Raw genomic sequence first — 14,893 nt, forward strand, 5'->3', positions numbered from 1 at the left:
TACTCACACACCGACGAAGAGTTAAATTTATCGATTTTATCGGATTCATCGATAGCTTTAGAATCAATAAAAATCATCCTGTTTCCATTGAGGGAGCGCGTTTGATTGTAACTCTGAATGTAGATTTCAATGGCGGAAATGAAATGATCTGTTGACAAGCACTGTACAAAGACAAAGGAGACTGCATCATGATTTTATTACTGATTTTATTGTTCGATTGGGGATAACAAACGCAAACGTAAATTATTTTTCTTTTTCCGGCTTCTCATTCAAGGTTATCGCCTAAATTTTCTTTTTCCCCGGGCGCGGCAACAATAAAATGCAAGTAGTCTGCATTTTCACGGATAATATCAGATCGTGTCCGCCCAGTTTTTATGGATTTTTGAAGGATTAATCGACTTTTATCGATTGTTATCGATTATCGATATTATTGATTGACTACCCCGTACTACCCCGTACTTAGGCATTTTTTCTTATTTTTACGTTCAAAGTTTTTTAAATTCCACAAGAACTACGTTCACTAACGTTTGCTGTTGCTACTGCTACAGCATGATCAATTCAGAAAAGTGTAACGCAGCGTACCTTCCTAAATCAAAATTATAACAAAATTCTCGAACGCGATTGGTTATCAGCAGCCCGATTTAAGCACTTTCATTTTTTTCTTCAATTTGTACTTGCTTGGCACTCTATATTATTAAGATGATTCCTTAATTTTGTAGCGCGCATCCATTCTGTGCAGAATTTTACACGTACGGTAATTAACGCGCACATACACAAAATGGCTGTTTTTTGTTTTGGCTCGCATTATAGATAAATCGTCGTTTTCGATCTCGGAAATACGCACGGTGACCTATATCTTTATTGCGCAATTTCTAAGTTAAAAATTAATAAAAAGTTGAAGAAAAGAGTTTTAGCTAGAAGCTTCCACAGAAACGTTTCTACAGGGCGCTAATTTTGACTTTGAAAACAACGACCCGAGGATTTTTTTGAGTCGATGCCATTTGATATCGTGTGATTTTCCCATGCATCGTTTCATACGCTCGAGACTTTCTATCTATTAGGTGTATTTTTAAGTTTACTTCACTAAACTTTGCTTCCAGCTTCTGCAAAATGTAACGTGGACATGTAAAATAACACGCCTGATTAGATACCAGTACAGGCATAATAAATGGGGTAACATTGGACCCTTCTATTTCTTTTGCGAGCATATGACCTTTCTTTTTATGTACTTTTCGAAACAGCGCTTCGATATTCAAGTAAAGTTTTGTAAAAACGTTCGACAACTATAATTTCTTAGGAATCGCCTTAACAAAATAAGGTTTCCTTCCATATGTTGAAAAAAAAAAAGGAAAATGCGGAGCACTTGTTGAGGGTCTATTTTCAAAAGTGTTTAACGAACTCAATCATTTAAAATTCAAATATTCGCCGTCAAAAGATTGACTCAGTGACGTTTGAAAGTGATGCTGGTATGTTGAAGAGATTTTTAGTTACCGTCTGTAGCCAATAACAATTCAAGTTGTATGGTGAAGCTGTTAGGTTTGAAAAATTATGCATTAAGCTTTTTTGTCGGTTAGCCTGAAACTAATGAATTAAAAATAAGAAAATAGAACGGTAAATATTTTCACTGTTGATGTTCGTTTAAACTTATTTTTTTTTTTTTTTAATTTAATTCATTCACAAACACAATAACACTTAATACACGAAAAGAAACTACGTAAAATATTACTTACATTAACAACATACATGAAAGAAAAATTTAAATTAATAAATAAAAGGGCGACTCCTCTGCCTAAAAAGGTTTCCTTTTGCCTATTTTTACATCAGTTCATTATTATTATTTTTTAACAATTATTATACGCGATAGCTACTTCATATAGTTCAGTTTGATTAACAGCATTTACTAATAATTAATATTTAATCCTAAATTTTATTTATAGTTAGTAGTTGATAACTTATTTTGCTGAATAAAAAAAAATTGAATAATAAAAAGAACACAAAATTAAGCCAAAAATCACCATTTTGGGTGTAGGAAAGAAAAAAGGAAACGATTGCTTCTTGGTCAATAACGAATTGGGAGACAGGATTAAGAAGATTATTTTTTCTTCAAACACTTTACACAGTGGAACCCCGATATAACGATATGCCAAGGGAGCAGTAAAATAATATCGTTATATCGAAGAATCGTTATATCGAAACTCCCTATATAACGATATGGCCGTAAAATAACCGAAAATATCGTTATATCGGGGTAAACCTAACAAATACTGCATATTAGAGGAGGATAAACTTAAGAAAATAATTTTGATAAGAAGGCTTAGAACACAGTAACATTTTCGTATACAGCTATTTCAGTTAACGTTGTCCGGATCAAAGCTTAAAGACAAGACTGAAAGGCAGTATGGGTAGAAGGAGAGGGCAACTGCACGTGCTGAATATTAATAACATGGCGATTTGACAAACGCGAATTTACACGTTTTCTATTTCTTCAGACATGTGAAACAAGGTGGTTTTAGCCACACTGAATTTAAGAAGAATTTTCAAAACTCGGAGCCAAGTGACATTGAAAGTAAAGCAACAAAAAGTCTTCCTGAGAGGAAAAACAAACTCGTGAATTCTCCACGTGCAAAAAACAAACTTGTGCATCAAATGAAGCTTATATGCAAATTTGTAGTGAATACCCAGAACGCCATACGGTCTTGCCTTATAGCTTTAAGCTTTGACCCGACAACGTTTATTGAAATAGCTGTATCATCGTACAAAGCTGTTTTTAGAAACGTTAGAGATGACACGATTACCGTAATGTTATTGGCGATGCATTAAATTCGATGTTTTGCAAATAAAATGTGACTGTGCAGTGATAATATCGTTATATCGAGAGGATTTTACGTTCGGTCCGCTAAATTCTCATCGTTATATCGGGAATATCGTTAAATCGAATATCGTTATATAAGGGTTCAGTCCCATACATTTTACCGTAACTTTTGCGACGGACTGGTAAGAACAAGACTCTGGGTCAAAGTTATAAACACCAAAATGAAGGGCGAATTTCGATGTATTTTTATCATGTAGTCGCTTTGATTTCTCGGATGAAATTACACCAATATAGTTATTCCACAGGAAGCTACAATGACGGAAAAAACTGCCAAATACAAATCAGCAATGGAGGACCTTATCTCATTGGATGCATCCATGACAATAGAAAACGTTCTAGCGAATAGTATTTCGCGTTAGAATGAACAATTTAATACGCTGTTTCGAATTCACAGACTTGTCCTGACGAGATAGGTCATTAATTAAACGAACAACAATAGAGGAAATACATTCCTACTTTGGTTTTTGAAGTGAGCAGCGACAAGAATAATACTAAAGAATTTGGCAGTAGAAGCTTGCAGTTGCAATTGTGTCTTATTTTATCATGTTTGAGTTCTTCTCTCGCTATGATGCAGTTCAAGTTTTACCGTATGGGTTTTTTTACGCTCCTTTAGCCCCGAGGCGTGAGGTAAGTTATCAACATGTCAGTATTTAATTTTAGAGATGTCAACCGAGTTCCAAATGTGTTTCAAGTGCTAAATTATTTTGTATTACCGGAGAATTGAAAAAAACAAAAACCGATCGATAACAAAGGCAAATTAAATCTTGCGGGCCTTTTATGGGTGTATTGCGCCGAATTCCCAAAATCTTATTTTATTTATATAAAAAGGAAGGTTTTTGATGTTTTCAACAATTTATATTCATGTTTTATTCCGATTGAGTGCTTTCTGAATTTTGCATAATTACGCGGAGCCAGATTTATTGATGACTTTTCATGACGCTTATCTGTTAAAGAAAAACGTGATCCCGACGTAGATTTACCAAACTTAGTACAGCAGCCAAAATGACTTCTGTTGAACTAAATGAGAAAATTTATCCAAAGTAACGCCAGGGCTTGCTCAATTTTTTAGCAAAAATGTTTGATGCAAAGAAATCGAATCCACTATTGGAAACCAACCTTAAACTTAACTGCCGAGACTCTGGGATATTTAGAAGTTTTGATTCTCCAGAATATTGTATCTATTTTACTTTATTATAATCGGTCCGGCATCAAACAAGTTTTCAGACATAAACAATCGTATGATGCAGCAAGTGGTTACAGACGTAGCATAACACGTAAAATCATTATTCCTGTCAGAGTAGAATATCGCTGGATAGTCGGGACAAAAAACAGAACGACTAGTAGATTTAGCTTGAGGCTGACCTGTTCTTTGCTTCCAAAACTAATTTTTTGCAAAAATATTCTAATAAAGGACAAACGGCTGTCCTGTTTTGGAATTTACGTCATATAATAGCCTCAACCTCGAAGTGCGCAGTTATCTGAAGTTATATTTTTAAGTCAATGAATGCATATATCGCTTGCTTAGATCGATATGCTCTGAAATCATTTGATCAGTGGAATCATTCAAGCTTTAAATAAAGCATACGCCCCCCAAAAAACTTAAACTCAATCATCTCATTACAATACAAGCGCTAGCAAATGGAAGAGCTTGGCTCACAAAAAACAACAGGTCTGTCGATTTCTTAGTACAAAATAAATTGAAACTTTTTCGCCATTTTAATAAAATGTATTTCATCGCTTGGCGAGTTAATGAAATTGGCATTTAAAATGAAGATACAAAACTTATAAAGAACATAGCAAATCAAACCGACGGAAGATTACATTTGGCCACCAAACAGTCAAATCCTGATTCTGGCCTATATCATTGCTTGTTATAGTGTAACTCAGTGCGCATGCAATTGTCTCGGCAGACATTTAAATCAAACACAAGCTGAAGCCGTTTCCCTTGAGAAAAGTACTTTGCGGTTTGCGTAAATTTAACTGGATGCATACTCTAAGGATCAAGTTTATAACAAAAACTCCATAGTTATTTTGGATAGATTTTGATTGTTGGAATTTTAAGTTATCAATGATAGCATTTAGTTAAAATTTCTACAATGGGCAAACCTCTTTTATCATCTGAAATTTATTAACTTTTACCTTAATACTATATTTTTAATAATGGTTTTTTGAAAACAATGCGAGAAATTCTTCTAAGAAAAATATTTTGAGAGCGGTTTGAACTGAAGCTTGCAGACATTTTGGTTCTTTGTCGCGGAATAACAGTGATCTCACTGAGGAAATGAAACGTGGCAAACCAAACAAGAATGAAAGGCTTCATACTATTGGACAAATCTGCCACTAAACAAAACGGTGTTCTAGCGAATAGCAACACACGTTAGAATGATGTTGACGTTCCGTAAACTTGTTCTGACGAGAAGTTTATTAAACAAAAAAAAATCGAAAGACTGCCTAGCTGCGAAGAAATATTATTACTTCAGTTTTGAACAAAGACAAGAAAGTGAAGAAGTTGAAGTTTGCAGTTGTGTTATAGTAATTTTTGCTCGTTTAGTTGTTTCAATCTAACACTCGACTTTCTCTTCTATTCACCATTTAGCTCATTGTTATCTTTCAAACAACCAAGGAGCTGAGTTATTCAAAAGGTAGGTCTTCATGATTTATTTAGGAAAAATAATCGTTAAGTAATTGCTGCTGTAAGAAAAAAATAATGCACCTATTTTTAAAGAAAATGCAAAATCTGTAGACCGCAATAATTGAGACTAAGAAACACAAATCGAAGGATACATTTAGTTATTTTACGATTTTATCAACTAAGAACAAAACGAACTCTGAGCGTTGTACAAAAAAATTTATATAGGCCATTTCTGTCGTTTTACAAGCATTAATCGATTTTTCGCGAAGTTTGAAATCGAGGGAAATAATCAGTACCCTCCTGGAGTTGGTTTTCTTTATGGACTCTGGTTTTCCTTTTTTAGTCTCAGCCAACATAATTCCAAACAGAGCTTCTTGTTCATAAAAAGTTTATTTGAAGAAGAAAAAATCTATTCTCTGAATGAAAGAAACCGAACTGATGTTAATATTTTCTAAAAAAACTTTAAATTGACAATAAGGAGTAGTTTTCATCATATTGAATCGAGCCGTTTAGTTAAAAAGCAGTTTGCAAAAAAGGTATTTTTCTCGAGTTGGCTTTTGGCATTACAAATTTGCCTATCATATGTCCTTTTAAAATGTAGTTTGTGTTGCAATTTCTTGATTTTTGTATTAACATATTTCACAAAGTGTCAAACTGAGCTGATTGCGCTTTTAAGAGAATTCTCTTTGTGGAAAATACCTTAAAGTTACATCGGATGTTTTGTTGGTCTTGGTAAGAAAATTAATTTTTGGTCGTTTTGATCAAGGACGCGCGCTGCTCGTAATGTTCAGTTTTGTCTCCAACTGGTCATTTCGGAAATGACGAATTTTACCGCGTAACCTTTCGTAAAAAGGGGGGAATTGATCAGAACATAGGAGTTTTTTTATTGGCCAGTGAGTAAACTTTCTCACAAAAAGGACTGCTCGTTCTATCTGTAGCAAAATGAAAATTAAATTAAAATTTAATAGTTAACTAGAGAAAACAAATGAAGTTTGCAGACAGTTTGGTTTATTCACGCGGAATAACAGCGAAATAATTATGCAAAGCGAACTGAATGAGGAAATGAAACGTGGCTAGCTAACCAATCAAGAATATAAGGCTTGATCTTATTGGAAAAATCGACGAATAAACAAACTAATCTAGCAGATAGCAGCATACGTTAAAATTAAAATTATAATTTAATGTGTCTGTTGTTTTCACAAACTTGTTCTGACGAGAAGTTCATTAAACAAAGAAACCAAAAGTTTGGTTAACTTTGACTTGAAAAAAATATTTCCATTTCAGTTTTGAACTGATGTAAGTAAGCTTAGAAGCTTGTTGTTTTTGGCGATTCTTTGCTCGTTTTGCTAACGCTTGATTTCCTCTTCTGTTTTACCATTTAGCTTTTTGTTTCCTATCACGCAACCCAGTAATTTGAAAGGTAAGCGATTTTGACACGTCAACCGGTTAAATGTAATCGCGAATGTTTCGAAAAGGATATACTCATTCGTTGTTTTATTGAAAAAGACAATGCTTGTAGTGATTCTGTTTTTCGAATTTTTTGCTTGTATTGATATCAAGTCCTAACATTTTCTTTTTTTATTATTTTTTCCCTCTCAGACAAGACAGTAACTTGGAGGTAAGTGATTCTGAATGTTTCGAAAAAAATACACGTCAGTAGTTTTAACGAAGAAGGAAAATGTGAACAAGTAGCAAGTCACACGTCTGTCCATAACAATCTCGGTTGCACGGTCATTTTTTTAGTCACATCGCTTAGTATTTATAACGTTAGTTTCTGTTGAATAACTGGGAATTGCGTTTCAAATGCTTTCACCAACTATTGATAAAGCAAACACAAGGGAAGTTAGTTAAGTAGGGGAGATGTATTTTTTATTTTGAACATGCAGCGACAAAAAAGTTGCACAAGCTAAGCTGACGGTGAAAGCATGGAGTTATTTTTTTTCTTTCCTTCTTGTTTCTGATGTTAGAACAAACATTCAGCACTTCCTTTCAGTTAGCTTATGTTTCGCTCTCCCATGGCCAGTCGTTAAATAAAAAGAGTTTAATTTTTGGACCTTTTCGCTAGAATTGAAGAAAAGAATTGGCAGTTGTAAAGAGGATCATGTCTGCACTTTAAGTAAAACCATTACTTTGAAGGGAAAGGCAAAACTAAACATTTTTACGAACATAAAAGTGTTGTGCAATATCATAAGATATTCTCAATGAATCAAACCAATTATACAGTTGCAGCTAGTTGCAAAGTTCCTTATTTCGGTTTATCAGTATGTGCTCATGCCAGTTAAATTTCGGAATTTATAAAAAACGTGCATCACCTCGAGGAAGCGGAAAACGTCCAAATATTTTACACTTTACCGTAACAAACCGGCTTTCGAATTACACCGAAACAAAGCTGTTAAAAGTTGGCCTTAAATTTTTTAGGGTTGGGCTTGTCCCACAATATTAGTCAGATTTTTCCTTAAAATTTAGACTGTATTTTGCTATCAATTTGTTTTGTATTATTTATCAACCCAAGACACTGAGAAATCGCAGGAATTGCGTATTGAAGACTTTACGCAGGCTTCTCCGAGCTTTTTCCAAGTGACCCATTAGTATTTTTTACTTAATCAGCTTTTCGACCTGTCGTGAACTTCATCAAAGCAAAGCAGAACAAATTTATGACGCAAGATTCATTACAGGCAATTGAAAAATAACACGTGTAATCTTCACGACTACTTATTCTATTTTGGTTTTAGCAAGTAATGTTAATCAGTTCCCCAACATGCTTAAACGCGAATCTCGTAAAATATACAAAACACGTAAGGTTAAATTTCATTGGACAACTTAGACACTTTCCAGCCAATTAGATTGCTCGATTTATTTTAGCGTTTGCACGTGATCACTTAAAAAACGTGTTTTTATACATGAGACTCGCTCACTAAGGACATGGAAAGATTTGTCGTATTCATAGCAGTATCATTTTTCTTCAATAACCGCAAAAGCAAGGTAGGTTTTTTGAATTATTTTGCAACTTAGGTGCTTTGAATGTTGAAAACGCAACATAGTCGAAGACAATTTTCAGCGTAATCCCACTTTTTAGTGTGCCGCGTAAATGGCTCGATCGTTGATCGAACCGTTCTCTTTTCCACTAGGTTTTGCCAAGCTAGCAATTTTTTAAAAAAGCGCGGAATTGAAAAAGTATAAGAGAAACAACCGCCTGACTCAACGAATTTAACTAGAAAAGCTACAACAACATCGAGTGTAAATGAAGGAATCCAAAAAAATTCAAAGCTTATTTCCGGGGGTGGGGGGGGGGGGGGGGGACGGATTTTTGGTCTCGCTTAGGGTGTTCCGGGAAAAACGCCAATATTTTTAGCCATAATGGTCTCGTTTAGGGTTACACACGAAGAAATATACAAATATAAATTCTATTCTTAGTTTTTCGGTATCTTTCAGGGGTCAAGAAAAGCTTGAGCCACACCCAGATTGGTCTCTTTTAGGGGTTCTTTTCAAAATTTTCGACGAGCATCCCCGTCCGTTTCATATAGGAGTCCCCCCCTCCTGGAGCTAATTGCAACTGAAATATTGAATTCTGCTGATTGCACTGTTATTAAACCTCGCTTTTCTACTTCTACAGGTCACAATTAAGACGTCAATAATGAGAATCATGTTATGTTTACTGATTTTACCGCTGTTCACTTTCTGCTCTGCGACGAATAGCAACAGTAGCGGCAAACCAAGTGGCAACACAGTAAGTTCAGTATATTTAGCAGTTTCCCTATTTCTCTATGACTGAGCAAAACAAACCTAAACGAAATTCAAAAATTTAAAATTTGCGGTACGTTAATATGAAATAAATTGTACAAAATTCTCATATGACGCACTGATTCCCTGACTGATTTTCACACTATCGGATCGTAAATGTAACCTAAATTGACTGTTTACACATTTATGCCAAATTTCTTTTCACCATCACAAACGACATCAAGCAAAGTGCAAACAAATGGCTGACAGAAATAATAATTTTCCCAAAATTGCAGCTGATCTGAGAAACTTTAGAATGATATAAATGTTCACATTTATTCTTACTTCAGTATCTATTGTAGCCTTCGTCATTGTGTTACGGTGGACAACCAGGGACAAATGGTATTCCCGGTATGCATGGCATGCCGGGTTCCCCTGGGGCACCTGGCCGTGATGGACGTGAGGGAGCCAAAGGAGACCAGGGCAGTCCGGGAAATACTGGACCCCAGGGACCACCTGGAGCAGAAGGAAAGAAAGGAGCAAATGGAGAACCTGGTGTCCAGGTCCCCGCCGGCCAAAAAGGAGAGAGAGGGGAGAAAGGTGACAGTGGAACTTCAGTAACACCTCAGCTTTCCTCGCACATGAACTGGAAAGAATGCACATGGAAAACGACCGACGAGAAAGACTCAGGAGTGATCCAGGTAAGTGATTTATGTCACTTTATAGTTCAAAGATGCACTTGGATATATAGCATTGACCGTGTGACCACAGGCTATATTGTCATCCATTTACTGAAGTTGTTTTCTTCTCCCTTCCTTATCGGAAGTGATTATCTATAACCAATAAATAATGACTCATCAATATCTCCGTAGAACTGCGAATTTATAAAGAACTTCACAGACACTGCTCTCCATGTTTACTTTGCTGGTAACCTCAGGATTTATGGATGTGACGACTGTTGTAGCCGTTGGTATTTCACCTTCAATGGCGCCGAGTGCAACTCTCCTGGGTCTATTGATGGCGCTTTCTACATGAGAATCGGAAAAAACCACAACCTTCTCCGTCACCGCCATATTGAAGGTCACTGTAATAACATTCACAAGGGAAAGGTGCGTGTGGGATTCTGGGTTGGAAAGTGTACCACTGGCCACAAGAATGCTGACGCTTACACAGGCTGGGCTACAATGTCCCGGATCTTCATTGAAGAGGTGCCAAAGGCTCAGCAGTAAACACGTGACACGTGATCCACTGGACTTTGTAAAATAACTTTAGTATAGTAAGGATAGAAAAGCTGCACTGCTGTTTTTAGAAGCGTTCTTATCAACAGATTTGAAACTTCTGATCTGTATCAGCTTAAAAATAATAAAGTCCAGGAACATTACTAAATGGCTGTCTGTTTTTTCAATGCTTTCTTCAGTTTGTACCTACTACCTTGGCGCTCTTAAATGTTTTCTGCTTTTGTTTTTATTATTAAGATAATTTTTTTAAAAGTATTGCATTGCGCATCCTTGCTGCGCACATAGACAAAATGGCGGTTTTTTTCTACACGGCTTGCCTCGCGAAGGAGATAAATCGTCGTTTTTTCGTAAATAAGCAAGTTACCTATATTTTTATTGCATATTTTTTTGTGCACAAATTGCCCTCTTTAACTAAAAAAAAATAAAAAAATGTTCGGAAGGAAAAAAAGATCTGCCTAAAAGCGTTCACAAAAACATTACTCGAGGACACAAATTACGACTCCAGAGGACTCGAGAAACGTTTTGAGTCGATGTCGTTTGAAATTGTTTGATTTTTCCATACATGATGCATTACATTGTTCAATATGCTAGAGGCTTTTTAACTATCAAGTTATTTTTCAAGTATACTTTACTGAACATTGCTTCCCGCTACCGAAAAGGTAACGTGGACCAGTGAAATAACCCTTGTGATTAGTATCAGTAAAAGCCTAATTAGAGTAAGATTGGTCCATCCTGTTTCTTTTGCGAGCATAGGACCTTTTTTTATTGTATTCTTTAAAACACTCAGTGCTTATTAGGAACATTCATGAATAGTTAAAAAAAACTCGCTCGAAAACTTTTATTTAAGAGGAATCACTTAAGAAAATAAGTGTTGCATTGAATATTATGATAGCTTCTACATGTCCCCTTCCATAATTATGATGGATTGTTTTTCACAGCCACGCTTTAGTAAGCAGAAAAACAGACACTTGTTAACAGTCTATTTTCAAAAGTGTTTAACAAACTAGATCATTCAAAACTCAAATTGGGCTTGCTTTTTCGGTTAGACCGAAGACATTTTGTTTATCGATATCTCAATTATTAAAATGGATAAAACGGCAGGTGAAACCAATTAATAGAGAAGTAAGGAAAAATATGTAGTTTCAGCAAATAGATTTCAACAACTTTGGTAGCGTTTCGTATATAAAAGAAAAATTAAAAGCGCGCGGTTCGATGTATCTTTTTAAAATTATAAAACTTGAGAGAGTGGAATACATTCACTGTCGTTCTCTACAAAAACTCAAATATTCGCCACTGATGAAAATATTACTTGGCTTCACACTAGAAGCCAAGTTAGTTTTAAGTAAACACTTGACTCTAGTGCACTTGAAAATCTCAAGTCGCATTTTACAAAATCTGGCTTCACACTTGATGACAAAGTATATTACTTGAGGTACTAGCTGTCAATCATCTTCAGAACCGTGACAATGCTGCACGCCGCTTTCATTTGGCTTCCATTTCCCATTGGTCAAGTGCGTTCTCAAGTGTGGTGTAGATCATACTTGGCGGCGTACTTCGGCTTCTTTTAACTACGAAAGTTTCCATGGTCACCAAGTAAAGTTCAAGTAAGTAAGTTTAACCCCTTCACAATCAAAGTAGGTTCCAAGTGTACTTAAATTATACTTACGAGCTCTAATGTGAAGCCAAGTATTGACTCAGTGAGGCCACGAGAGGAAGTATACATGTACTTGACATTTTTCGCCTGTCACGCACGTGTAAAACTCTTCACGCGAGCCAAGATTCTTTCTGCAGACAGCCTTACTTGATACCCAAGCTTTTGTTTCTGTCCTGAAGCTTGATGATTTTCATTTGTGACCGTTCACAAGTACGCAGTCTCTACAATTAATATATTCTGCCCTGATTAGTTCCCCTTACACATCCATCGGGTAATACAATGACGGACGATGGTATCGGAATGGGTCTTTCTTTCTTTCTTTAAATGAACATTTTCTATTTATCTTATCGTTTCGATAAATTAAAATATAAAACTAAAAACTAAATATAAAACTTATGACAGCTCAGAGTCTGCAAAGAGTTTGTTTATATTGATTACATTAACATCGCAGTGTTCGCGATTACAAATACACAAACAAGCCGTTTAATTTGAATAATTGAAAGGTAAGAAAAGTGTTATATCAAACAAACTTAACATTGGTCATTGTTAACCAAATCTTATTTTTTTCAAATAACTTGACGTCTTCACGTTTAATGACACAAAACCAAAAATCACCTTCTTCATTGGATGAAGAGAAGTGCTATCGCAAACATTTTTGTCAAAAATGTCAATAATACACAGTTAACAACAATGCATTCGTGCTCAACGACGAACTGGTTGGAACAAGATTCTAAGTCAAAGTTCTAAAACCAAAATGGAAGAAAAAAATTTCCAAGCGCGAAGTTCGATGTATCCTTATCAAGACTTCAGAGAGTCTTTACAGGTACGATCATTGACTACCCTTTTGGTTCAAGTGATTTTCTGTTTCTTCTGTTGAACAATAAGTGCGTAGCTTGGCGAGCGCGGATGTTCAAATAATTTGTAAACAAATTTGCCATCATATAACAGTGATCTAAAATAGATCGGTGAACATTACGTTGCAAGGCAGTATAGTAAGCACGTAGTTTGGTCGCTAGATCGGTGAATATTGCGTTAGATGGCAGGACAGTGGAATCCCGATTTATCGAATCTCCATCAAGGCAAACGAATATCGGTTCGAGAAAGCAGGGTTATAACTGCAGTGTTTGTCTAAGTGAAGCCGGGGAGACCTCTTTTATTTCAGTCGAGTAATCGAGAGGTCCGAGAAATCGAGATTCCGCTGTAGTTACACCTCCCAGTACACATATCCCCTTATAGGATTTCGTTTTTCATGAATGAAGTTTTTTAGTGTCTAAACATTCGGCATATAAGTGTTCGTTTGTTGAATAAGGCTTAAAACATAGTCATGCACCTAGCAAGTCTGGTGAATAATCAGGCCCATCTGGACTGAACACACATTGACTTATTATCTTTTCTTTCTTAGAGTTCAGACGTCGACATTGTTGGTAACTATGGTTCAGGTTAGTTTACAGAGTTTCGCTAAGTTAAATTTTTCAGACCACAGAATGTTTTAATGTGTGTGCTGGAATGAGCACAGTAGGTCTATTATAGATGAAGGATAAATCGACGTTTTTTTACAGTATATATTAATTCGTGTACGTATTTCGTTTTACAACTTCGTATGTTTTAGTATGTCTTTGAATGAAGCAGTGCGAAACGACAAAACCTCCTTGCAATTGATCAATGCTGAAAATTGCAATTTCTACGTCACAATGAGGAAACAGTGAACGGCACTTGTTTATGCTGGTAGACGCCATACAACCTCAATGTCTAATCAATTGCTTTCTTTCTTTCGTTTTATATCATTACCTGTACCGCACAATGCCCGGAAGAAGAGACGAATTAACTAAGCTGAATTCTTACAATTTGTGGAGGCGCGAGATCTTCAAATCAATGTACGCAAGAAGATGACCTTTGTGATTTTGTAAACATGAAATTCTTTGCTTGCAAATCAAAGCCATTGATCAATCTTTGTGATTTCACGGTAACTTCTTGGACCGAGGATTCTATCCATTGATACATTTTTACACAGTCTACAGTTGCTTTGTCACATTAAATTTAGTAAAGGAAAAGAAACAACAAAAACGTTTCCGTGTCAAACAAACACAAACATTAGAACCGAAATATTCACGATAGAAGAAATATGAATGACAGTCACGAGTAAAAACGCTAGCGAGTTACTGCGGTTTGTTAGCTGGCGACATTTGTACGAATATCGCGACTGAGCAGAAACTTGCACCTCATTATAAGAAAAGCAAGAAGGGAAAAAATATTAGTTTCCATCTGCTTCCAAAGTTAGTTGATTTCCATATGAACAGTCAAATGAAATGTCTGTCTCAGTAAATAAAGCATTTTTCTAGTTGAGGTAGACCTGTTTTGAAATGTAAAGCTAGCTAATGTAATTATGCCGCAAGATCGAAACATTTTACGCTGTTTAGGGTTCACGTTTATAGACAATAAAGGGAACGCACTCTTAATCATATTTCTAGATTGAAATTTTGCAGTTAGAATACTGATGAATGAAATCGCCTGTAAACAAGAAATTAAATAATTATCTAGTAATGTTCCAAAGATTATTTACTTGGGCCTTAGGTTTTAGAAACTAGCCTTTTTTATAATCCAGGACACGATTATTTTTTTCTTTCGCAACAGAAAGTCATTGTTGAGGATGGCTTTGGTTTGTTTGAATATTGCATAGCAGCAGTAACTGACGTGACAAGAATAAAAGGCTTCATCCTATTGGACAAATCGACGACTAAACAAACTGTACAATGTAGATAGCGAATAATATTGCTTGT

At 35.6% G+C, this 14,893-nt stretch overlaps 2 protein-coding genes across 4 annotated transcripts in view; both read left to right on the top strand.

Moving 5' to 3' along the window:
• The window catches only part of LOC144651781 (collagen triple helix repeat-containing protein 1-like), a 51,122-nt gene extending 40,512 nt beyond the window's left edge, over positions 1–10,610 (top strand). The window contains exons 2-3 of one of the 3 annotated variants that reach the window (XM_078511766.1): positions 9,587–9,925; positions 10,097–10,610. In XM_078511766.1, coding sequence (XP_078367892.1) covers positions 9,587–9,925; positions 10,097–10,453 — 696 coding nt within the window. In that variant the 3' untranslated portion in view covers positions 10,454–10,610. The remainder of the gene's footprint in view (positions 1–9,586; positions 9,926–10,096) is intronic. The other 2 variants (XM_078511769.1, XM_078511767.1) reach the window with 2 other exon arrangements.
• LOC144651803 (collagen triple helix repeat-containing protein 1-like) overlaps positions 5,457–14,893 on the top strand; it is a 132,810-nt gene continuing 123,373 nt past the window's right edge. The window contains exon 1 of the mRNA XM_078511808.1: positions 5,457–5,514. The gene's annotated coding sequence lies outside the window, so the exon portion shown is untranslated. The remainder of the gene's footprint in view (positions 5,515–14,893) is intronic.

The sequence above is a fragment of the Oculina patagonica genome, chromosome 4 (assembly GCF_052425735.1).
Source record: "Oculina patagonica isolate OP01 chromosome 4, crgOcupat, whole genome shotgun sequence".
In the NCBI taxonomy this organism is placed as follows: Eukaryota; Metazoa; Cnidaria; class Anthozoa; order Scleractinia; family Oculinidae; genus Oculina; species Oculina patagonica.